The sequence below is a fragment of the Crassostrea angulata genome, unplaced genomic scaffold (genome assembly GCF_025612915.1).
Source record: "Crassostrea angulata isolate pt1a10 unplaced genomic scaffold, ASM2561291v2 HiC_scaffold_106, whole genome shotgun sequence".
Classification (NCBI taxonomy): domain Eukaryota; kingdom Metazoa; phylum Mollusca; class Bivalvia; order Ostreida; family Ostreidae; genus Magallana; species Magallana angulata.
Genome location: NW_026441661.1, coordinates 396,793 through 422,965, shown reverse-complemented (window position 1 = coordinate 422,965; position 26,173 = coordinate 396,793). Strand labels below are relative to the sequence as shown.

The window sequence follows — 26,173 nt, the reverse complement described above, 5'->3', positions numbered from 1 at the left end:
TTTATGACTTAGAAATTTTACAATTGTACAACATATAAACCTAAGTATCTTTAGATTCGAGCACCTCAATAAATTAGTGCATATCATTGGTAGATGTTTGAACAGCTATGGACGTCAATAAATTGGTACATATCACTGACAGGTGCTTCCGTGTAAACAGCATGGATGTGCACAGATGTAGATATACTGTTCTGAAGACATCATAATCTGTATTTGCCAATATATCGCTGTTGGTAATATATTCATATACCATGAATTCTGCTTAATGTGTATATAATCTTCACTCGTCAATGTATGATTCAGTCACGTAGCATCGGGGGGGGGGGGGGGGGGGGGGCGGGGGGGGGGGGGCTGCCCCCCCCCCCACTTTTTCTCGCAGCAACCAATTTTTTAAAATTTTCATATAAAAAATTGAATTACCATGGAGTTGCCCCCCCCCCCCCCCCCCCCCCCCCCCATTTTATTGGGAGTATGTAAAAAATTGATATGAAAATAAGGAAATGAGGAGTGAAATTGAAGTTATATGTAGCTTTGGATATTTATCACTCTTATATCGCAAAATTAGAGATAATAAACAAAAAAATGTACTATACATCAATGATAATCAGCTAAATTATCCAGTTTATCAAAATGTCATACATTCCATCAGTAAGTAATTTCAAGGTAGCAAAACATTTGAAGTCTGATGAAAACAACTGAAGAAAGCCAGGCACCCACAAACAATGTAACTCAGTATGATGTATATGTCGAGGGCGCAATGATGGTACGTATATTAATTTTGATGATTCAGTGTGATGAGTGTAATTAATGTTTTCAATGTACTTGTGTATTGATCACGCAGGGTAAATCAGGGTTAGCTGATATCTATCTGGGTCCGAGTGTGATAGATCTCATTGTGTGTGTGTGTGTGGGGGGGGGGGGGGTGTTCCCGAGGGTTATCTACGTTTGCTGAAAGAGGGGGGGGGTTCAAGGCATGTTTGGTACTTTACTATGAAGACATTTTACTTTGCTTTGGAGGTCTCTTTTAGTCCCCTATAGAAATGCACACCTGTTTGTTTAATCCATAGATGCAGGCACCTGTCTATCTTCCATATAACAAATAAACAGATAGATTGGTAAGAAAAATAATCAAATAATAGGCAAAAAATGTGCAAAAAATTGGATAAAAAAATCATTTTGAAAATTTTAATTTATAAAATGTGAACAAAAGCCTCCTCACAGATTCGAACTCACTATCTGTGAACAAGAGCCCGATACTTTAACTAATGAGCTATGACGATATTCAACCAAATCGATTGAGTGTCTTAAACGTACATGTTTTGGTGTACATGTGATGTACCTTAATTGAAAGCCATTATCTTTTTAACGCTATAATTACAATTACTGAAGATACATGTATTTACAGGTCTGGGCTCTACAGAGGGTCTTTAAAAAGGGGTTCTAATGGACTTTTTCTAATGTATACTTTGCGATTGTTTTTTTTTTATTTTTGCAATGGAGGCTTTACTGCAAAACTTTGCAAAAAAGCATCCTTCAGAAAAATTCAGATTTACGGTATTTTAAATAACAAAATTGCAATTCTAGTCTGGCTTTCTTTTGTTCCCCTACTTCTTTATTACTCAGCGATATTTCATCATTCTAAATGTTAACATGCAGCAAATATTCATTTGATCATATTATACAGACATTCGATGCAAAATGTTGATTTACAACATTTCAAACAATTCGTTGAATATCACACTTTTTTATCATTCAACCCCCTCCTGTCAGGGTATTTAATCAGACTCGATGAGGTCGGGTTCGCGAAACAGACTCTGTTTGGTCGGGTTGGTTATACAGACTCTGTGGGGTAGCATGCAGAGTCGACTTCCTTAGTGACCACTTTCTCTCCCAGCAGAGGGGCATCAATAAAACTGACAGTACCACATGACTCGTGCTGCTCGAAAATTAGGATCTATAAAATATAATAAATTATTTAAAGAAAAGTTATATTTTTTTCATCTAAGATGAGAGCTATTCAAGAAAAAGCATAAACTAAGCTACATGTACAAATTTTAAAAAAATGTACATTTAGCAAAAATTAAATTCTTTACTTGAATGATTTTGACATGCAGTCATTGTTTTTCATTTGTTTTCAACTACAACTGTTCTACTGTTATTTACAACGTTAATATGAACATTTTAAGGTGGCTCACAACACCTTGATTTATTTTTTTCAAATTAGCAGACATTACTTGATAATGATAGATATCAGAATGGATAAGAAGTATTTATGTCAAATAGACAAAACTATGTGCATTTTGGATGAACAATTACTTTTACGAAAATTTAATTTAGTAAACATGAACAAAAGCTCAAGGTGGATTCGAACTTATGATCTGCGGTTCAGAAGCCCAGTTCTTTAACAGCTTATAGCTACGACAATATACAACCGAATTGAAAGTCTTTAGATATAAACAATTTAACAAAACATTTAAATCGCCATTTTGTGATGTACTGTCTTAAAAAGTATAAGTCTGGGTGTAGTGAGGTACCTTAACAAAGAAAATGAAAATTGACTATAACTTAATCGTTATAACGTACCTCATTTTGACCCTGTTTCAGCAGCGGGGCTGGAATATACAGGGTCCTCGTGGGCCCGACTTTCCAGTATCTCCCCAAGTTAAAGTTGTTCAGTATCACGATGCCTTTATTCCAACCCTGAAATACACAATACACACAGTTTTTGCATGCACATTCAGAAAAAATTTTCCGGGGGGGGGGGGGGATTCCGAAGGATAATTGTGTTTGCCAGGAGGGGTCCCCGAGGCATATTTGCGATGATTTTACGTAAATCAAATAAATTTTCATTTTCCAGGGGAGGGGGGGGGGGTCCGCCCCCGCCCCACCTTCATCTAGATCCGTGCATATGCATGCGTTACACAATATATTTAAGAGGACATAATGGTTATTGTCATTATTAATTTCCTTTGTAGAAAAGCTCTGTGTAGGGATAAAACAGAGCCCTTATTTCAGAACTAAGATATAACGATTTTTTATTTACTGTTAACTGTTAGTTTACAACCAAAACATATCGTATGTGAAAATCGGCGAAAGTTCTGATGATTAATTTGTTGTGTCCCCAGCCTCCTGCAAGGAAATTTTCGAGTTTGTAAGTGAAGATAAAAAAAAGACTTAAAATCGAATTTAAAACACAAATAAATTAAAAATCATCACAAAAATCTCCGTTAGGTATTGTTGTTATATATGCTTAATATGTTCGTTTTTGCTTTTTGTCAGTTTGGTTGTTTTATGTCGTTTTAACCTATTTGTATTTAATTTGCTATTTTTGTTTTGTAAATCTAAAATATTTTCTTTAATTTTCATAGTATGTGTATTTTGGAGAGGGGCAGTTCAATATTTACCTTCATATCAAGAAAAGTATCACATGGAGACGAATCTATATGTAACGTTGTCTTGGCAACTAGAGGCCCCCTCACACCCTCCACGGGTGACTTCCAATTGGAACAACGATGAAAGCTTATATAGGGAATAAATATCAATGAAACGTTATATAACTACCGTACTAAATATCGTATGCTTTTGATTTTAAGATATTAATGATGATTTATTATCATTAGTATTTAATATTGCATCCATTTCCGGTTCAGCGCCATCTACACATAATGTCACTGACAAGATTTCTTTTGGATCGATGTTTCTTACCTCAATTATTTAAATCTACTTTATAATAAAACAAGTTTTTAAAGTGTTCATACTTCATTTAACACTTTCTGTATATTAATCATTTCCTTGAGTGAATAAAAGCAATACAAACTAAACTTACTTAAAAATGAAAATTTCAACTTACCTGTCAAGGAATTTGGATTTGAAATCTAACGGAAAAATTCGCCATTGCTTGATTTCCTTTTCATCCAATTTTACAGATCCACAAATACCTTTGATACATAATAACGTTACATAACCAGTTTATAACCCTTTGTATTTTGAAATCCATCAAATACACAAAGGTCATGAGTGGTGATATTAAATTTGATTGACTGACAGAAGGTTTAACTGTAGAATTATCAATTCAACATTTTAAAAATTATATTTTGGTAAATCCGTTATACCTTTCCTCTCTTCGTTGAATCTATTGGACCCATACTCAATATAATTCACTCGCCCGTGGTTCTCCACCAAGATCTCTAACCTGCTCCCATCCTGAAAAAGCAGACAATACATATTTTCGTTACAATTTTGAACATATATTATCCAGTCTAAACCACCGCCCTATAATCTTTAAGCGTTATGAGTTTAACTTAGACTACGATCATTTGACCCATTACAAAATGATAGTATATACAAATTACGTTACATTATTTTGGTTCTGTCATTATTGATACAAATATGTAGATCTAGACATCATCATAACCCTTAGTGCCATTCATAATTGCAATCATGGTTATTGATCATAAATCGATTTCAAAAGTCATTGCAGGATATTAAACTTTCTCTGGAAACGAAAGACCTAACAAAACAACTAAGGAAATTAGTTGGTGTTGAAAGCAGCAACCAGCGTTCGATATATTATTCTACATTAACTTACGGAAAGAGGGTGAGATTACATAAATCTTATTAAATACAAGATCTAATATTGGAATGAGATTTAGATCTGGTTCACTAGAATTCACAGGTCTTTACCCCCAGCTTATCCACGATCCTCCCTTCAATGCTATAATGTCATCAAACCTTTGAATCTCATAATCTAATAATATGTACATGAACTACTTAATTTTAATGATAATTATACGAGTGTCTGAAGCGTACATACTGAGATCTGTCCTATGTTGATCTTTTTGTCTGTACTCAGCCAGTCGAGTACGGCTTTCTCTTCCCCATTGACAAAAACCTTCAAACAGAAAAAAGATATCTTTTAATCATAAAACCAAACTAAAGCAAACCAATGTTTCTGCATGGTCGATGCTAAATCATTAATTATATTGATAAATATACACATTTAAAATATAAAAAAATCAGAAAACAAAACTAATAAACACAAAAGTTTTAATGTGCTGATGATAATATCATAATGATGATAACGATATGGTTGGCAAGTGTGGCTGGTTTAACATTATTTCAATAGGTAGATAATATTTTCAGATACTAGTATTTTTAATATTCTCAAGATTCAGGTTTGTTATTAAATCATTTATTCTGGCATCAAGACGGGTCCATCTACGGGCTATGATACCCAGGTGACCATCACGGCCTGTGAGCCTCTTCCTTTTACCTGTGCTCTGTCTTTGGGTATGTCTGTAAACGATAGCTCCGTTCCAGCCTGGATCTCTGCCTGGTATAAGATATAACCGAAACATTGGCCATAGCCCTGGTGGTAGTCAAGGTTCTCCATTAACGCCGGTTCTTTAGACGTTATTAGGGTCTGAACATCAAATGTAAATAAATGTCAATAAATACAAAACTTCACTCTAAATAATATGTTTATATATGTAAATATTTTGACATGTATGACTACAGTACATTCGTTTTCCTTTTCATCAAATTTTACAGATCCACAAAATAATACCTCTGATAAATAACAACATTACATATGTTTATTTTTGGATGTCCTCGGTCCTATGACACACCAAACAGTGCAGAAAAATTATCATACAACGCTAACGCCCAGTATTCATTTTCTCTGCACCGCTTGTTTGTCATAAAACCGACGATATCCAAAAATAAGCATTCAATGCTTAAGTAAGTCTTAACATTAAAAAAATTTCATGTTACATTTAAGTTATGTTTCTGGTTCTTTTTAATTTGATGAAGTTCATAGCGACCTAAGGTCTGCTGCTAGAAATGGCATAGTGCAATTTATCAACCGACATTTAGAAATCACAAGTTTATTAGTAAAAATTATCATAAGTACATGTAGTCATTTTAGAAGATATCCCAATGTTCTTTTATTTCTTACCATTAGAGATAAAACTGTCCTGAAATCTAAATACTGGGATAATGCTATTTTACCTGCAAAAAAAAAACGTACAAGAAAACATTCGTAAAATAGCAACAAAGATAAAGTCCCTCTCATAATTTTTCTTATAGTTTTCAAAACAATAAACATACCATAAGCTTTCTTTGGTAAATTAGGAGGAATTTCTGGCAAAGACGTTATTCCTGGAAATAGATACATGGAATGCTGAAACTTAGAAAATCAAAAAGAAAATTGACTTTATCAATGATGACACCAGGTCGTCTTGATTTTAGTACATAATGTTGTAGAAATCTCCAAGACCTAACACCTTGTAAAGGTTTTCATGCATTACCCTGGGGTTTGAGGCCTTTCTCTAAGATAATTTCTCTTGCTCTCATATACTTTGGAGTGATGTCCCCTGCTTCCGACAATGGCGCGTCATAATCTGAAACAAAAGCAACATGATAATACTGGCCAAGATAGAAAAATAGTGAACGGAAAAATTGTCCTTTATTATCATATGTACCATAGCTGGTGACGTCAGGTTTATAGTGGGACCCCTCGAAGTAGTTTGCTCCCGCCATAAAGCCGAAGTTGGTCCCTCCGTGGAACATGTACATGTTGAAGGACCCCCCGGCGTCTAGCACCCCCGACAGACACGCCTCAAAAGCTGTCAACAAAATCGTCCATTTATACACCCATGTACATGACTATGACGTTCAAGACTCTCTTCAGAAACTCAATTTTAATTCGCTTTTATCATAATAGTCCAATCCACACTTTGCAAAAGTTGTTCCCCTTTGCGTGGTCAACCCAAAGGTCAAAAGGGAAAAAACAACTTTTCCCTTCTTTATTCGATGTGTGGGTTGCCCCAAGTTGGGGCAATCAAAATTCAAAGGAAAACGAATTTCTTATGTCAAATGGCGAAGTTAGAACCCTCTAAAATACAAAGGCTACTGTAAGAAATATATGGGGTTTTCCCCAAAGATGGTGGCCAAAGGGACATAACTTTTGTAAAGTGTGGATTGGTCTATTGCTAACTGATTTGTACTGTAAAACATGTTTACAGCAAACGCGCTTACAATGTGTTAACGCTTACAATGAAGTCAAAAATCGTGTCTAAGTTCCTTTAAAACGAAACGACATTGTTTGTTTCCGGCACTTCACTATTAACTTGTTTTACAAGCATCATAAAAGGTTAACTTTGCACAAGCCATTCCTTTAATGTAATACATGTATAGATGATATCGTGATAGTCCGATTACCAGGGATATCTAGTCCTTTGTGGGGCTGTCCCCAGTGGTCAAACCAGCCGGGCCAAAACTCCATCACCATCAGAGGAAATTCGGGACTCCATTCCCGGATCATCCGGAACAGCTTGCTTCCGTCTTCCATGGAGGGGAAGTTAGCGGTGGGCAGGGCGTCTAAACATGCGAATAACAACACGGGAAAATGTGAAATAAGCAGTAATCATGTTAATTCATTTGAAATTTGAGTAAACCATTATTATAACACATCTTTTCTAGAAGGGACATGCAGAATCATCATTTAAAAGTTTTATTAACAATATTTCAAAAGTTTTTTTTACTATATGTGTTCATACATTTATAAAATGGAGCTCTCTTTAATCCAAATATATTCTCTGACGTCAAGAGGAGTTCCTTAATCCCATTGTTTAGTAGGATCTACAACAATAAAGAAAGAGCAGTAGTAACAGCTAATTATTAACTTTAATCCAAACAGGCACGTAACATCGCAGGGAAATAGAAGTTAAAGGTATAATACCCCCCCCCCCCCCCCCCCCGATTAGGATTTTTAGAATTTTGGAAAGTAACCCTTTTTTTACCTTGTCAAGATTAATTGGAAGAGTCTGGGCCCCCTCCCACTTTCAAAAACGATGCTACGTGCCTGCAGAATACTATTCTTTTCTCATTATTAGACTTGCTTGACCTTGATCTCACCTTGAAAGGTCATGACCTCTTGACCTACCTCTCTAATGGTGTGTAGGTGTTCAACCTCGGTGCTATAGGAACCAAACTCGTTCTCTACCTGCACGGCTATGATTGGTCCACCATTAGAACGCTATTGATAAAAAAATACATGTATCCCTGATGATAAACAATAACAGAGTCATTGTATCAACATTTGTGGCATTCTGGAACCAGACTCACTGGTAGCAGACTTACTTTATTGGGTTAAAAACAACGCTTTTCCACCTTTTAATTTTAAGTTTCATTAGTTTTATAAAGTAAGTAAACAACTACATTGTACATAGTAAGACTTACTTAGTAGTATTAGTTACATGGTTTGTAGTTGAACTAATATGGTTTATACATGGTCAGTAAATGCCATATGGAATTTACTGACTATGTATAAACCATATTAGGTCAACTACAAGCCATGTAACGATTATATCTTACCGACTGTCTTATTTTAATGATAAAAAAATAAATATTTACATTCTACTGTGTTTTTTTCATTTTATATATAAAAATAAAAATTCTGTGATCTTCAAATGCCTCTAAATGCAACAAGTAGTCAAAGGTCAAATTGACGAGTTTTACTATGACGTCACAAACGTTAAACGCTGTAAACTGCAACGTCACAAGCGAAAATCAAAGTTCACGCTTGTGGCTATTACTGTGGCTCTTCCATTAATATTAACTAACCCCTAGGATAAGATAGGAATTTTAAGGTATGAATCACATTTGCAGACAAGGCAAGAAGTAAAAAAATGTAAATATAAGCATTAAATCATGATTTTTTAAAGTATAAACTCTCATAACTGCAGCGTTGTGTGCATACAAATTTTCATAACGCGCTGACGCGCGTTACTCAATTTGTATGCACACACCGCTGCAGTTATGAGAGTGTATACTTCAAAAAATCATGATTCAATGCTATAATAAAACAATGGAAATCAAGCTTTTATAATAATATTACAAGTTTTAATTTGAGTACGAAACATGACGTCATTATGCTCTATAATGACGTCATAATGCTCGAAAGGGGTATATTTTCTACTGACTATGTATGGAATATACATTATCTCCATGCGTCTGTTGTTAGCCAAAGGTTTTCTTACAATTTAGCTCGAGGTAAGATTTATTGACGTACCTGAAGGTCGGTGATTCTGGGGATCAGGTCATTATAGAAGCGTTTGACGGCCTCTACGTACGGGGGATAGTTGCTCCGTACCTTTATGTCAGGGTCCTTTAGCAGCCAACTAAAAGACGCAAGTGTACATACAACAAACACAAAATACAAGACAACAAACAACTAACCCTATAAAAGGATTTCGTGGAAATCTTCCATTTCAGTTTTTTTGGTTATATATAAAAAATAGAAAAAAAGAATGATATGATTTGCAGGAAAATTAACAAAGTATATCTGATCATATACCACGTTATAATTTCATACATAGTCTTACCATAAAAATTACGCTTACCTTACTCATTCCCTTTATTTCCTTGTATAAACTTACCTGTAGGTATTCTTTTCTTTTCCAGGTAGAAATGTTCCTTTCCCATTCCTTAGGACATTCCATGTACCTGAACAATTCAGGGTAGATACTTTACCTGACCAGTTCTATTTTCAAGGAGATAGTTTACCTTACCGTTTCTATTTCCAGGTAGATATTTACCTGGGCATTCCTCCCCAGTCCCACTCGGCACAGATGTAGGGGCCTGGTCTAAAGATCACAAACAACCCCTCTTCCCCCGCCTGTCGGATAAACTCCCTGTTGAGGAAATATGATTATGCCATGCATTGATGTAATCTCAGAGACGTTACATGTATGTGATCCTTTGTTGAGATGTAGAGTTAAATTGGAGAGAGAGAGAGAGAGAGAGAGAGAGAGAGAGAGAGAGAGAGAGAGAGAGTTTTTAGGTCAGACAAACCTGACGTCCAGAATTCCGGAATAATTAAACTCCCCCGGATACTCCTCGTGTAGGTTCCATGGTACATACCTACAATGTCAAGGTTGTATATTTAAACTGATTTAATATCTGTAGAAGACGTAGTTTTATAAAATAAAAGTACTGAGTTCACTTTCACTAGAATAGTGGAGAAAGTAGAATAGCGTCCCGAATGTTCAGAGTAAAGATTGTAAAGACAATGAAATAAAGAAACTGATACCGAACGCAGGTAAACTCAAGACCTGGCGACTGTTTCATTTAAGCAATAGTTGACGTTGCTACTAAGCCGTTAGACACTGGGGAGTGGTAAAGAACTTTACGAAGCACATGTATACGAGTATTTGTAACAGTGTGTAATGATTGTATCGCAAGAAAGTCATCACCACATTGTGATTTTATCCCTGTTTAGTTTATACCAGTGTACTTTTTTGTCGTTTTTGTTACATTTTTATTTATTTTTTGTTTAAGGTTTTTCAATTGGCATGTTCCCGATAAGAGCTTAATTTTATTTTATTTTTCATTTTAAATAGACAAAATGCTTAACAAAGCTCTTTTTTTTAAAGATCAACTAAAATTTGAATGTCAAGTTTCAAGTTTAAATTTTTGTAACGTAAACAATGCTCGTGCCATGTTATTGTTTACATTTAGGTTTCTGGATACAAAATATTACTTTCATAATTAAATAAGACGTATAACAAACAGTAGATATTGTTTATTTATGTGTACATTTAACAAGCGATTAGAACAAAAACATTTGAATTTTTTACTTCTATGCAACGAATGTAAACAAACGCATGACAGGAGCTTTGTTTTAAATCAGAGAATTGCAAGCCATACATCTGGCTTACAACTCGACAGCTGACATTCGAACTTCGATTATTATTTAGAAAATGTTTATAAAGCATTGTTACAACGAAAAAGAATCGAGAAAATTAAATTTAGCTCAAATCGTTACCATGCTCCTACGATTGATGTGCTATGGAACACTTGTCGATATTAATGTGGATAAAAGTACATGATAATCAAAATACTTTCACCTCTTTTGAATTTTTAAATTTTCACAGACTTCAGACATCCTCCCTGGGTAGCCAGGTGGAGGGGTCCCAGGCCGGCATTGTCCTCATGACACAGGTCATGATGACATACATGTAGCTGTATAAGATACAAGGCAGAAAAAATACTTCAAGTTCTTTTACTTGATATAATTTGGTGAGTTATCATTAAGTATTAGTGGTCACCAGTTGAATAGATGTGTTGTTATACAGACATCAAACTTGAAGATATTAAAATGGTCAGTCGCTCACAAGTGTTTTTAAGTTATTCTTTTTAATCTCGTTTAAATCATGAAACACAGTCATAATCTCATCTACCAGTACTTAAAAATGTGAATAGATAGAATTTGCACTGTCTGTATAAATTTTGTGAGATGATATCATTTAACCAAAAAGGTCTAAGACTATTGTTAATCTGCTTTTGTGCATGCATAAATTTTCAAAATGTAACTGTACAGCTATATTTAGTTCAAGCTTAACATGTTTCCATACCTTTTGTGTTGAGATGAGAGTTTGAGCGACCTCTACATGGTCTGATTTAATGGCGTCCATCAGCGGTGTACTTCCTGAGCTGTCAGTGGTGTCCTCAGTAAACGGCCCGACGCTTAGCAGGAAAGTCACCACGGAGTGGCAGCCATGTAGAGCTGGAATATACAACCGAGTAAGTGTACCCCACTACAGAGCTAAAGCTAAAATACATAGAGTACAGAAAAAGGAAAAACACAATATAGAGGGCACCCATGTAGAGCTGGAATATACAACACATATAGTAGATTTAGCCCATTACAGAGCTAGTTACACATAGAGTAGAGAAAGACACTATAAGGTGGCAACCATGTCATTTTAAAACAAATCATAAATGCATTCATGTTTTATAGCATTTACGTCATTAGTCTCAGAGTACACATTTCGCTTTAATCAATTGTTACAAGTACATGTACTGGTATATATAATTTGAAAAATGAACTTGTGATAGGGATAATTCACAAATAACCTTGTTGAAGTGTATGACTTAGCATTTTATTTTTATTGACCTGCTGTATGTAGCGGGGTCCTCCCATTCTTGCTGGCAGTGTTCATCACAGTGTTGTTATGATCATACAGAAGGTGGACAATACCCAGGTGTCCTTCCCTGAAAACAAATATATTTTTTATGAAAAAATTATGGTAAAATAAAAAGAGACTGCTACAGTGGTCTACTGGTCCGAGAGCTACAGTACCGATCAGACCCACACTAACAGAAAGTAAACCCCAACTAAACCCAGGGTTTGCTCTGTGGGTTTACTCCAAGTTTAATAGAGTGGACCCAGAGTGTACACAGAGAGTAAACCCCGATCAGAAATATACCCCTGAAAGCAGACGCTTCATGTGTATTTAGAATATACAAGGGGCAGGAATTACAGGCAGTTAGATGGTAAAATAAAAGATGGGTCTGCTTCAATCACACTTTAGCGCTTAAAGTTGACCCTAAAAGCAATTCCCGTGTAAACCCAAAGTAAACCCGTAGTGGACCCAAATTTCCATGAAGCTTAATTCAGGTTAGTCAATTGTGCTGGAGATAGTTAGATAGATTCCTGACCTTGACAGACCTAATTTGTAGATGGATAGCAACTACATTGTATTCCTTCTTATTTAAGGCACTCAGAGTAAAAAAAAAAAAAATTTAAAGATGCGAAGCTCTCCCCGGAGTTTTTTAAATGGTGGGCAATTGGCCCTGAGAGTCAAGTATACATGGGTTTACAAATGTAATTCTAAAGACCTTCACCCGCAGTTAGTAATATATCAAAACTAATGGGAGAACAAAATGCAATCAATCCAATCTGAAAGTAAAATGATCTGTTATATATGGGAACTTAGAAGGTCAACATTTCACAGAGGAACTACATGTAGTATGAGCTACAAACCTGCATGCAATGTGGAATGGGGTCCATCCATCTTTGTTCTTCAGCGATACATTCGCACCAGACTTCACAAGTTCTTGGATAACCTCAATACTGTCCTTTGTGCAGGCCAGCATTAGAGGTGTCCTGTAATAATATAATCTCAATCTGTATAACTACTTGTACATTGGGTTGGGTATACATTGTTCATTTCATCAGATGTGTATGGCAATGCTTATCTACCATTCCCTAGTATCCTACAAATCAACAATTGAATAAATTTAAAGTTGGTTAAAGTTATTACAGGAAAAAAATGATAGAGTTTATTTGCCAATCTTGGACTCATTCCATGGGAGTACACATTTACTGTCTACAATTACTCTAAAATCATTGAATAGTCAATCACATTGGTTCCTAGTCACCATGGAAATGAGTATCAGCCACAATTTTCCATGATTTTTCACTAAACAATCATCATAGTTACTGGACTCTGACTCACTCGTTACCATGGTCTCTGGGTTTACACTCACCAATCACTGAATCAGCCCCCTTTAGGCTGTCCACCTGCGCCCCGAACTGGAGTAATATCTGGACGCATTCCACATCGGCACCGGAGAGTAACAGATGCTCCACGAGAGTCGCATGGCCACATCTTGCAGCAATGTGCAGGGCAGTGTCTCCTGATTTTTTGTACGACGTATTCAGCGGAATTTCTGAGTTTTTAAAGTAATGTAAGTCATCATGTTGAGCTGCTTCTGTACCTACCATTTTCCCGGTTTGTCATCTAGAGAATTTGTACCTACATATTATAGGTTGCACACCACTATTAAATTTTACTTTAAATTACGCAACTTTAGATACGGGTAGCGAGTTTAAAACAAACTTCTGGGAAAATTCTTCTTTACAACTTTTTTTTGGTGCGAGAAAAGGTGGGGGGCAGCACCCCCCCCCCCCACTACGTGCCTGCTCTTTTGGAATAAAGTGCAGGCACGTAGCATCGTTTTTGAAAGTGGGGGGGGGCAGACTCATCCAAAAATTCTTGACAAGCCAACAAAAAAAAGGAAAATTTTAAGTTTCACAAAAAAGGTGCCTATAGCCTATAGCATGTCAGGATGTTGTTTGATCAGCACATGAAAGATTAACGATCTAATATATATATATATATATATATATATATATATATATATATATATATATATATATATATATATATATATATAAAGACTAACTGACGAAATAACTTATGAGTGAGCATTCACAATCTAATTAAAATTAGATCCTTCACGCTCCTGTCAAATACGGTTGCATGAAGGATCTAATTTTAATTAGATTGCGGCACGTAGCATCGTTTTTGAAAGTGTGTGTTTGTGTGTGTTGGGGGGGGGGGGGGGCAGCAGACTCATCCAAAAAAAAGCCAAAAAAGGGGGGGGAATAAAAAAAAAAGGGGGGGATGTTACCAAAATCCTGATAATCCTAATACGTTGGGGGGGGGGGGGGATACTGTTCACTTCAATCTTTATTTTCAATTTAATTTCTACAGGGTCACAGAAAAGTGGGGGGCCAACTCCATGTAAATTCAATTTTTTGAATGTAAATTTAAGAAAAATCTTTGCTGCGTGAAAAAGTGGCTGCCCCCCCCCCCCCTGATGCTACGTGCCTGCTATTGATCATACTTAGCTGTTTCCTGCATCCCCTCTACCCCCCCCCCCCCAACCCCCGATGCTACGTGCCTGGATTGGGGCATTCATAACTAACGTTATATGTTGCAACATTTACTGGTACATGTATCAAATATAGTATTGCAAGACTCAGATTGACAAAAAAAAAAGTCGCAAAATAAACTAAATTCTTGGTTTGTCTATTTGAAAAAATCCATAAGTTGATAGTACATTACGGATTTTTAAAGATATAATTGCAGGTAATCGGATAAAACCTATCTATGCTTCAATTATTTACATGATTTATTACTTGTATTTAATCAGGGGCGAAACATCTCAGAGCACGCGTGTAACGAGGGCGAAACCACCCAGTTCCTCTTATATAGAGACAGAGGACCAGTCAACAGACAGACAGAACAGACGACAGTAGACGTGATGAAGTCGGAGAAAAACTAGGTCTGGAAGAAGAGATATAGAGACCTACACATCAGGGAGTTTAATTTCATATACCAACTCATAAGATTGGAATCACAAAAGTGTTCCTCCGATCACACACATATTATAACATCAATTCATATGTCAAACGTTATGTTGAACGGTTCATAAGCCAGACTTCATTTCTGTCGGCTAGTGCATGTTTATCATGATACTCATTAACCTTTTCAATTTAACTAAGATGAATTAGATTATCTTTACTGTCCTTTAACAATTAACTATATGTAGCACAAAGTATCATGCGCGGATCCGGGGGGGGGGGTACGAGGTATTTTTTGGCAGCGCTTAACGCTTGTTTCATACAGGGGGTATTCTAATGTGTATAGAAAATAGACCTCCTGTCTAAAACATGCGCCTGTGGATATTTTCGGTTATTTCAGTATGTATAACTAAGAAATGAAAAAAAACGAAAAGAGGGAATGTTTCGGACCCCACCCTACCCCCCACCCCCCACCCCCACCCCGATCAGCGCATGATGTATTGAATCTCGTTTTGGGGTTACCCGGAAGTTTTATTTAAACTAATCACGTGATTTTAACAGGCTGCCAGGGAGAACCATCAACAAGGAAGTGTAAACAAATGGTAAACATTAAAAATATGTAGCCATTTTGAGTTAAAGGCCTTTATAAAGGTGTGTATAGTTCCTTAAATGCGTTAATTATTGTTAGCTGTTATTTTCTGATTGTTGAAAATTTAAATCTAATGCTTATAATCTTTAATTTGTTTCCATTTAGTATAAACTTTCTATATCAATGAATATTGCTGAAATGTATATCAGCTTACTTTAATTGAAAATGAATGAAGAAAATATGAACAGATTTTTTGTTTGAATAACAAAAATGGACAAAAACAGCAACCTGTAGCATTTTTTAGGTCACCTAAGTGATTTAGGTCACCTGAGTCACTCAGGTGACCAATTGCAGTTGGTCTTCATTCGTCATCATGACTGTGTGTGTCGTCCGTCATGCCTGCATGACACTGCATGTCTGCATTAAATTAACAATAAATTAACAAATTTTAAAAATCTTTTCTACACCGATACATACATGTATGAAGGAAATGCATGGTTATGATGTACATAACACCCTCTACCAAAATTTGGAAATTCATTGCCCCTGGGTCAGGAGTTCAGACTCTAGGGTGGGGCGAAAATGACCATATAATAAAAATGTATTACATCTTAGAAAATCTTCCTCTTTATATAATCTCATACATGTATATATAAACGGTATATTAATTTTGTTAAAACTAAATTGTGAAATTCTTGACCCCTGGTCAGAAGTTTGGGTCCTAGAACGGGGCCAATATATAGCCATATAGTGAAAATGTATTAAATCTTAGAAAATATTCTTCTTTATACTAGCTCCAACACATATGGGGAAAAAACTAAATGCATGGTTACTCATGAACTCCTCTGCCTAAATTGTGAAGCTCATGACCCCTGGGTCAGAAGTTCAACCCGTAGGTGGGGGGAGGAGGCGGCAATATGGCCATATAGAGTTAATGCATATTGTGTTTTAAATTCTTCTTCTCTACTCTCACACATCTGTATGAAAATCTGACTTAGTAATTATAATTAAAATTATATATATCATGTCTCCTGGAGTATGGGTTTTGACTGCCTAAGTGGATGTTTAGTGTAGATGCATATATCATGTTTAAAAATTATTTTCTCTACTCCCACTCACCTGTAAGGAAACTGAGTAAAGAATGTTTTAGACCAGGAAGCCCACTATGAAAATCATAAATTTCATGTCCTCCGAGGTAGGGGTTCTGACTCTAGAGCAGGGCCAAAATAGTTATATAGTGTTCAAGCATTTAAATGTTTAAGAAAATAGTCTTCTTTTAGACTTTACTTCTGCTGATACTGAATAAAAGCTGACTGCATTATTATAAAGAAGGAAAAAAGCCATCTATCATTTTTTTTTTGATTTCATGTCTCCAAGTGAAGGGATTTAAATCTAGGGCGGGGCAAAAACACTCAATGACATATATGGTGTATAGGGTAGAGGTTCTTAATGCAGGGTGTGGCCAAAATGGTCAATGAGTGTTAATATATATAATGTTTAAAAAAACATCTGCTGACACAAAATAATCAAAGTACTGATAGTACTAAAAAGCGCTAACCTAGCTTGGTTCAGAAGGAAATTTACTTTGTGCAAGCTTAGTTAGAAAGAATCGATTTGATTTTTCTATATTCCAGCTTCTGTTTAGGCAATATATTTCCTCATCACTGCGTAACTGCAATGATGTATATAAGCCCCACACCTTACATTGTAGATTCACAATAGGCGGAACTTTATATTCACAATAGCCCGTGCAACTATGTGCGTAAACCCCTGAATCTGGTTCCCTAGCCAGTTTAAGTGATGCATATTTCTGCTGATAGGGGGCAGTTTTTTGATGCACCGGAAGTAGACGTCTAAAGACAATAAAGCGCTTAGCTATGCTTAGCACTTTAAAAACTGACTGCATATTTAGAAGAAAAAAAAACCTTTAAGCTGTCATCTTTAATGATATATCATGTCACCTACATATACATGTATGGCAAGGGTTATGGCTGAGATGGGGTTATAAATTTGTCTTATTATTTTATTCTGCTCAGGAATTTCTATGAAAGAAATAAGCAAATTCACATATTTAAAAAAGAGAAAGAATGAAGCTGTCTATCAAAGTTAAGACATTGTTAAACCATTTGGAAAGAGTTCAGTTTAATTTATCAATGAAAACATATGCACATAAAACATATCTTGAAAGTTAACAAATATAAGGAAATTATTATGCCTCCCCCCCCCCCCCCCCCCGTTTGAAAAAGGCTGCTGTCTGTTGGTCGATCTGTCTGGTGGTCTTTCGGTCGGTCGGTCCACTAACAGTTTCCGTTCATTTTCTTCGCAGAGAATGAGCATATTGAAATGAAATTTGGTATACAGGTTTATCATGATAATATCTAGGAGAAGTTTGATATTGAGTACGATCGGGCAATTATCGACAGAGTTATGCCCATTGGACATAAAAAAATTCCAATTATTTGCCGTTTCCGCTTATTTTCTTCGCAGAGGATGAACATATTGAAATAAAAATTGGTATACTGGTTTATCTAAATAATATCTAGGTCAAGTTCGATTTTGGCTACGATCGAGCAATTTTCGACAGAGTTATGGCCCTTGGACATAGAAAAATTCCAGTTATTTGCAGTTTCCGTTCATTTTCTTCGCAGATGATGAACATATTGAAATGAAATTTCGTATACAGGTTTATCATGGTAATATCTAGGTCAAGTTTGATTTTGGATATGATAGAGCAATTTTCGACAGTTATGGCCCTTGGACATAGAAAAATTCCAGTGATTTGCAGTTTACGTTCCTTTTCTTTGTGGATGTTTCCAAGGGAGGGGGGCATAAGTGTTTCACAAACATCTCTTTTTTTATATCAGAGTCTTGCACCTTTTCAATATCAGGTCATGCACTCTATTATAATTGTAAGTTTTTTGCAAAAGTTATAGGTTTCATTGTCCTTTTTGAAAGATTTCAGGCAGGGAGGTGGTCTGTACAATATTAAGAATTTTCTACTCCAAAATAAAACTTCACTAAATACATATATATGAGACTTAAACAAGTTTGTATGTGGTACTCATGCAGGTGACCGTCAAGGCCTATTGGCCTCTTGTTTATTAATTAAAAATAAAATCTGAACTGTAAGGAATGGAATATGTATTAGTAACTATAAAAATTTATACAAAAATTTATCCTTTTTTAAAATATGCTACTATTTAGAATTAATATAATGAAATATGGTAACAAAATTTACGGCAATTAAAGTAAAAAAACAAAAAGAAACGCAAACAAATATATGTGTACAATATATTTTAATATTAAAGATCGTTTGAATTTATTTGATGCAGTAGTAAGTTTTAAAAGCAATTATCTATTATGAGATTTTTATGAAGACGAAATTAATGTACTTTTTAGGACTCATATATTCATATATTTACATTTTCCAGTGTCTTTGCCTGTGATAAAACTACGTATCAATTTTGTACTATATAACCCATAATACAAATGACGCCAAATCGAGGCGCCAGCAGGGTTTGCTTATTCATATTCAAATATATAATCGTATGATGGCTTAAAATTATATAAATATAAGTAATAAGGAATCATTCTTTGAATATTATGAGATGATAATTTCAGTCGGGGTGTGATCAAATCTATCATAAAGCCTTTCTTGCTTCATTGGATTTGATCATGCCCCGACCGAAATTATCACCTCATGATTCTCAAAGAATGATTCCTTATTCTTTATATGAATCTGTCTTTCAATAATGAAGTTGAGTTTCAAAAGAGATTCAGTGCTTCAAATTTATAAAGTTTAAATAAAATTTAATAGCCTTGGATTTAGCAATTGAGGGAAATATGGTTACTTTGATTAACATATATGGTCCAAACACAGATAGTCCTGAGTTTTATGAGTATGTTCGTGAGATTTTCTTAGAACTGGATAATGATTTTTTCATACTAGTCGGAGATTTCAATCTTGCCTTAAATCCTGTTATTGATACAAAAAACTATAATACAATAAACAACCCCAAGGCAAGAGAAAAATTACTTGAAATTATGGATGATTTATATCTACTGGACTACTTCCGGACTTTGAATCCTGACAAAAAGGTATATACTTGGCGGAAGAAAAACCCCTTAAAACAAGGGCGTTTAGATTATATTTTAATATCAGAAAGTTTGTCCAACTCTGTAGAGTCATACATAATTAAACCTGGTTATAGATCAGACCATTCCATTGTCATTGTAGAATTAAAATTTAACTCTTTTAAAAGGGGACATGGGCTTTGGAAATTCAATAATAGTTTACTTCTTGATAAAAAATATGTACAGACAGTGAAAGAAACCATACGGAACTTCTCTACGCAACAAGGTGACACCGATGAAGTAGACGATAGTTTATTTTTAGAAGTTCTCCTTATGGAAATAAGGGGTGTCACTATTTCTTACTCCTCCCATAGGAAAAAGGAAAGAGACTTGAGAGAAAAGTCACTACTTGAAGAAATAGAAAAATTGGAATCTGAGGGAGAAATTAATTTACCCTTAATTGAGGAAAAAAGGTTACTATTAGAAAATATACGTAAAGAAAAGATGGAAGGACATATGATTAGGTCTAGGGCTAAATGAGTAGAAGAAGGGGAGAAACCCACTAGATACTTTTGTAATTTAGAAAACCGTAATTATTTAAATAAAACAATTAAAAAGTTAGAACTTGATGGAAATAGTATGATCTATGACCAGGCACGCATACTTGATGAAGCTAAAAAATTTTACGAAAATTTATATACAGAAAAAGATTCAGAACTCTTAGATTTGGATCTTGAAGATATTATTCAAAATTATGAAGTTCCAAAGTTGGACAAATGTTTATCGGAGTTGCTAGACAAAGAGATAACTGAAAAAGAAATTTTGGTTGTTTTAAAAAATATGAAAAATAATAAATCACCTGGTAGTGATGGATATACTGCTGAGTTTTTTAAGTTCTTTTGGGTAGACCTAAAAAAAAATTATATTGAACTCAATAACATGTATTTTCTCCAAGAAAGAACTTCCTATCTCTCAGCGTTTAGGAATTATTTCATGTCTTCCAAAAGGAGATAAGCCCAGACAATACTTAAAAAACTGGCGGCCTATTACACTATTAAATGTTATCTATAAACTTATTTCAGGTTGTCTTAGTTATAGAGTAAGATCTACTTTGGATATTCTTATCTCTGATACCCAGTCAGGTTTCATAAAAGGAAGATTCATTGGAGAAAATACAAGGTTTATTTATGACTTAATGCACTTTACTGAATATAAAAAAATTCCAGGACTGTTGGTCCTAATTGATTTTGAAAAAGCTTTTGATTCTATTTCTTGGTCATTTATTTATAAAGTTTTGAACTTTTTTGGTTTTGGTAATTATATAATCCAGTGGGTTAAAATATTAAACACAAATTTTAAGGCTTCAGTGTTACAAAGTGGCTTTTTATCTAATTACCTCTCTATTGAAAGAGGTTGTAGACAGGGAACCCTATTGCACCCTATTTATTCCTCCTTTGTGCTGAAATACTTTCAATTCTTCTTAAACAAAACAATAAAATAAAAGGTATTACAATAGGCAGTAAAGAACATAAAATAAGTCAATATGCAGATGACACATCTCTCATTTTGGATGGTTCACCTACTTCACTATTTGCATCTTTAGATACTCTAGACTTTTATTCAAATATTTCTGGGTTGAAAATAAATAGTTCAAAAACAAAAATTATATGGATTGGCTCAAAAAAATTCTCAAATCAGGTTTTTCACCACACGAGATGGAAACTAGATTGGGGCTCAACAACGTTTAGTTTACTGGGTATTAACTTTTCTGTCGATCTTGAAAAAGTTATTGAGTTAAACTATTATATACAAGTTCCAAAAATTAAAAGCATGCTTCAACAATGGAAAAGAAGAAACCTTACACCAATTGGACGTGTGACGGTAGTAAAATCTCTAGTTATTCCAAAAATCAACCATTTATTTATGTCTTTACCTACTCCTAAAGAGGTAATCACCACATTGAACAAAGACATTTTTGAATTTTTTTGGAATGCCAAATGTGATAAAATAAAACGTGCAGTAGTTATTCAAGAGTATCGAAAAGGTGGTTTAAAAATGTTGGATATTAACAAGTTTATTATGTCACTAAAATGTTCATGGATTAAAAGATTAATTGTTGGACATAGCTCATGGACTTCCATATTGAAGGCCATTAATGGTGAAGACTTTGTCAACTTGTTACTAGATTTTGGTGATGCATTTATTACTGAATGTGTTATTCCGAAAAATAATAATTTTTGGAAAGATGTATTTAAATCAATGCTCTATGTTATAAAATCTTTTGATGATAATTATATTGAGGAAAATTTTTTATTTATGCCTATTTGGTATAATAGTCATATTAGAGTTGGTATGAAAACATTGTTTATAAAAAGTTGGTACAAAAAAGGTGTAAAGGTCATCAATGACTTTCTAGATGATAATGGAAATTTTTTGTCACATGTAAGTTTTCAAAAAAAATTTGATTTGCATATTTGTACAATGCAATACAACAGTATAGTTAGTGCTATATCAACATATCTAAGATCCTCTCTTCCAGTACATATCAAATGTTTATTTAAGAGATCCTTTACTCCATATATTCCATTATATTACAAACCTTTTCTTTTGCAAGATAAATGTACAAAACCAATTTATAAACAGTTAATTGCCTGTAAAATAACCCCAACTGCAATACCAAAGTGGAATTCAGAATTGGTACAATATGGGGTAGAAATTTGTGTTTCTGATGCTTTTAATGTATGTTTTAAGACAACCAACGACTCATCTATTCAATGGTTACAATACAGATTACTTCATAGAATTCTTCCTGTAAATTACTATTTGAAAAAAATCAATGTTGTATCTTCTGATTGCTGTTCCTTCTGTGAACGTGATGTTGAGACAATCCAACATGTTTTTGTAAGCTGTGAAAAAATATCAACAATTTGGAGCAACCTAGGCATGCATATTTACCAATATACTTCTATACGAATTGGTTTCAATGTTATCAATATTTTATTGGGTGAACTCCCATTGTCAAAAGACAATAAAGTTGTAAACTTTATAATTTTGTACACAAAACAATATTTATTTTGCTGTCTTAAAAAAGATATACTGCCTAGTCTACTAGGGCTACTATTTTATCTATATAACAAATACAAAGTTGAAAAATATATTTCATGTCAGAAATTTCAAATGCAAAAGTTTACTAACAACTGGCATGTATGGAAACATATATTTGATACAATTCAGTAACTTTTTATTTTTTGTTTCTTCTTTGTTTATTATTAATATTAACCGTTTGCCTTTGTTAAATAAGCAACCACTGCCAAATCTGGATGAATGTGAGCACGAATGTGTGAGTGGATGAATAAAAAATGGCTTTGAATTATATTATTAAAATGTTTGTATGCATATGAAAAAATAATAAATAAAAAAAAAAAAAAAAAAGTTTAAATAAAATGATAATGTATTTTCTCCTTAAACAATTGTGTTGTTATTTGAAGCAAGATGATAGAAAAATTTCTGATAAGACTTTTAATGAACTCATCTCACTTATTATATGTAACTGTTATTGTTTATATATGAATTAAACCAATTTTTGTTTTATTTTTCAGAACATGAATAAAAGTGTCTGACCATGGACCCTGAGTACAACCTTCAGGATGTGTTACGGTGTCATCTCTGTGAGACCCCGGGCCCCCCTATGTACTGTGTCATTTGCAACAAATATCTGTGTAAAGCCTGCGAGAAGGACCATTTATCTGATCAATCCAAAGAACACAAAGTGGTACCATTTAAAGAGAGGGGATATACTCCAAAGTGTCTAAAACATTCCTCAGAAATATGTGAACTTTACTGTAAACAATGTGGCATTCCTATTTGTGCAACATGTCTTTCCTCTGAAGAACACAATGGCCATCAATTTATTGAAATAACTAAAACCATGGACAAGAAGAAAGAAATAATTCAAAAAGATTTACAAGAACAAGAGAAATCCATTTATCTTAAATACCAAGAGATTCCATCCATTATCCCAGTCCAGAAATCTGCTCTGAATGAAAACTCCCAGAAATTAACAACAGAAATCGACAGACATGGAGAAGTCTGGCACAGAGAAATAGACGTAAAGACGTTACTGGACTCCAATGATGTCAGCCGTGTCTCTGCCTACAAATCCAGGAATGATGAATTCAGAAGATTGCCACCTAAACTCACAGTGTCCTTACCAAGTTCTACCCCTCAGAAGATCAACAAAGAACAGCTTTATCAACAGTTTGGTTCTCTTCTGTCAGCGTCATCTATCAAAACAGAAGAACAAATCTACACCAGGGAATCTCCCGGTGCTGAGTCCTCTCCCCCGGAGAGACCGCTCATTGATGTACCAATCTACACCAGGGAATCTCCCGGTGCTGAGTCCTCTCCCCCGGAGAGACCGCTCATTGATGTACCACGGATCATCACACAGATAAACACCAAGTGTTTTCCATTATACAGTGTGTCCTGTCTGAGTGATGAGGAAATGTGGACGCTTGGTGGTGACAACATCATAACACTGTACAACCTCAGTGGGAAACTAGTGAAGTCAGTCCAAACCAAGTCAGGGAACACTCCATACGACATAACAGTGACAAGGAGTGGGGATCAAGTTTATACTGATTACAATGATAGAACTGTGAACATAGTGAAGAATAAAAAGATAAAGACAGCGATCAGACTACGGGGGTGGATACCTCGCGGTGTCTGTAGTACCTCCTCTGGTGACCTCCTGGTTGTCATGGGCAGTGATGATGATAAACAAACAAAAGTTGTGTGTTACTCTGGCTCCACAGAGAAACAAAGTATTCAATACGACGACAAAGGACAACCTCTCTATTCATTTGGTTACATTAAATATATCAGTGAGAACAGGAACCTAGATATCTGTGTGTCAGACTTTTACAACTGTGCAGTAGTGGTGGTCAATCAGGCCGGGATTCTCCGGTTTACCTACACTGGTCTTCCCTCTACTACCGAGGGATCATTTATTCCATTTGGCATCACAACAGACAGCCAGGGTCGGATCCTGACAGCAGACCATAACAACCACCGTATCCACATCCTGGATCAGGACGGACAGTTCCTCCACTACATTGACAACTGTCATTTACAGCATCCATACGGTTTATGTGTGGACACCAGAGACAACCTCTTTGTGGCTGAGTTATACACAGGTAAAGTGAAGAAAATACAATATGTCTAGAACATTACACAGCAGTGTAACATTGTTTATATGTATTACATGTTAACAAACTGACTGTATATATTATACTTGTTTGTGTATAACAGTTAATTATCTGTATTTTATAATTAGTTGATGTTAATAAATAAACACCTTCATATATTCTTTACATACCAACAATACTATTGTTTAGTTTCTCTATGTAAATCGTAACAAACTCATTGTTTTTGTGCAGTGATTTAAATGGTAAAAAATGACAGCATAAATATTTTACTTTCCAAACAAATTTTATATATATATATATGCTTGTCATTAAAAGTTTAAAAGAATACAATCAAACATTCTGTTTAATGAACATTGTATATCAAGAATGAGAACAAGTGAATGTTTGGGAAATAAAACCATTTAATTTATGTCATTCTGTTGGAAGAGTATATCATTGTGTATAATAAATGATTTGTATACAATTATGTGATCTTGTTTTAATTATTTTTATTACCTAATCAAAGAGATTTTGTTGTTTTATTACAAATTAAATATTTGCGTCTATTTTGAACTGCCGGTCAATAGACTGCGATCTATTGGACCAGCAACGTATATCAGAACGCGTGTATCTTATAGTGTTGACCTTATAACTGTAATTTTAAATATAAAAAAATTAATTGGATTTTCAGATTTAATTGTAATTGTAACATTTAATTCTAAGGCTATTTCGAAGCAATGCTGATTCATCTTTTCAGCTGAGGTGAAAAAAAACATCCTCTTTGTCAATGGCCAGGTCCCATCGAAGAAGTGAGCAACCTTCTTAGGTTATGGATCGATGATTTATTTTAGCCATACCCTCTAAGCCGGTTGCCCATTGTTATAGCATGACCCCTGTATATTTCCAGTTCAAAAGGTTGATGGGTCAATAAGTTAATATGTCAGGAAGTGTTCTGTCAAACCATTGCATTTTAAGACTTTAGTCATCGATGTTGGTAAACATTTATTTATGAAGATTAAACATGCTGACAAGTGGATGAGGTCAAAGGTCACAAGAAGTAAGACGAGGGGTGAACAAAATAGCACAATTACTCTTGATTTCAGTGTAAAATGCATGCGCGGATCAAAAATACAGAAATGTTAAAATTCACTGTTTAATGCAAATAAAAAACAAAACAGAGTCAATGTTTTAAAATTTACGAACTCATTTATTTTTTCTACAAAGGTTCAAATGTGCTACAAATAACATTTCTGATGTATACATGGTAACTGCAACAGGGATTTCAATGACTTGCGTTATTTTTTCAATCAAAATGAGCCCTAACCAACGGATTGGCGGAGATTATAGAATAGTTGGCAATGAGGTTCTAAATAAGATTTTGGCGCA

At 34.7% G+C, this 26,173-nt stretch overlaps 1 protein-coding gene and 1 long non-coding RNA gene across 2 annotated transcripts in view; one reads left to right on the top strand and one right to left on the bottom strand.

Moving 5' to 3' along the window:
• Window positions 1–1,116: 1,116 nt before the first annotated feature.
• Window positions 1,117–26,173, bottom strand: part of LOC128169174 (beta-galactosidase-1-like protein 2) — a 128,099-nt gene continuing 103,042 nt past the window's right edge. Inside the window, exons 2-18 of the mRNA XM_052835338.1 lie at window positions 9,856–9,924; window positions 9,600–9,695; window positions 9,074–9,182; window positions 7,946–8,038; window positions 7,560–7,641; window positions 7,222–7,380; window positions 6,483–6,626; window positions 6,309–6,401; window positions 6,109–6,159; window positions 5,957–6,009; window positions 5,273–5,422; window positions 4,814–4,891; window positions 4,113–4,203; window positions 3,851–3,938; window positions 3,405–3,519; window positions 2,584–2,700; window positions 1,117–1,954 (exon numbers count right to left, since the gene is read on the bottom strand). Coding sequence (XP_052691298.1) covers window positions 1,832–1,954; window positions 2,584–2,700; window positions 3,405–3,519; window positions 3,851–3,938; window positions 4,113–4,203; window positions 4,814–4,891; window positions 5,273–5,422; window positions 5,957–6,009; window positions 6,109–6,159; window positions 6,309–6,401; window positions 6,483–6,626; window positions 7,222–7,380; window positions 7,560–7,641; window positions 7,946–8,038; window positions 9,074–9,182; window positions 9,600–9,695; window positions 9,856–9,924 — 1,711 coding nt within the window. The 3' untranslated portion in view covers window positions 1,117–1,831. The remainder of the gene's footprint in view (window positions 1,955–2,583; window positions 2,701–3,404; window positions 3,520–3,850; window positions 3,939–4,112; window positions 4,204–4,813; window positions 4,892–5,272; window positions 5,423–5,956; window positions 6,010–6,108; window positions 6,160–6,308; window positions 6,402–6,482; window positions 6,627–7,221; window positions 7,381–7,559; window positions 7,642–7,945; window positions 8,039–9,073; window positions 9,183–9,599; window positions 9,696–9,855; window positions 9,925–26,173) is intronic.
• Window positions 14,722–23,703, top strand: LOC128169204 (uncharacterized). The gene is made up of 3 exons (XR_008241508.1): window positions 14,722–14,919; window positions 15,500–15,589; window positions 23,201–23,703. It is a non-coding gene; the product is annotated as an uncharacterized LOC128169204 (long non-coding RNA).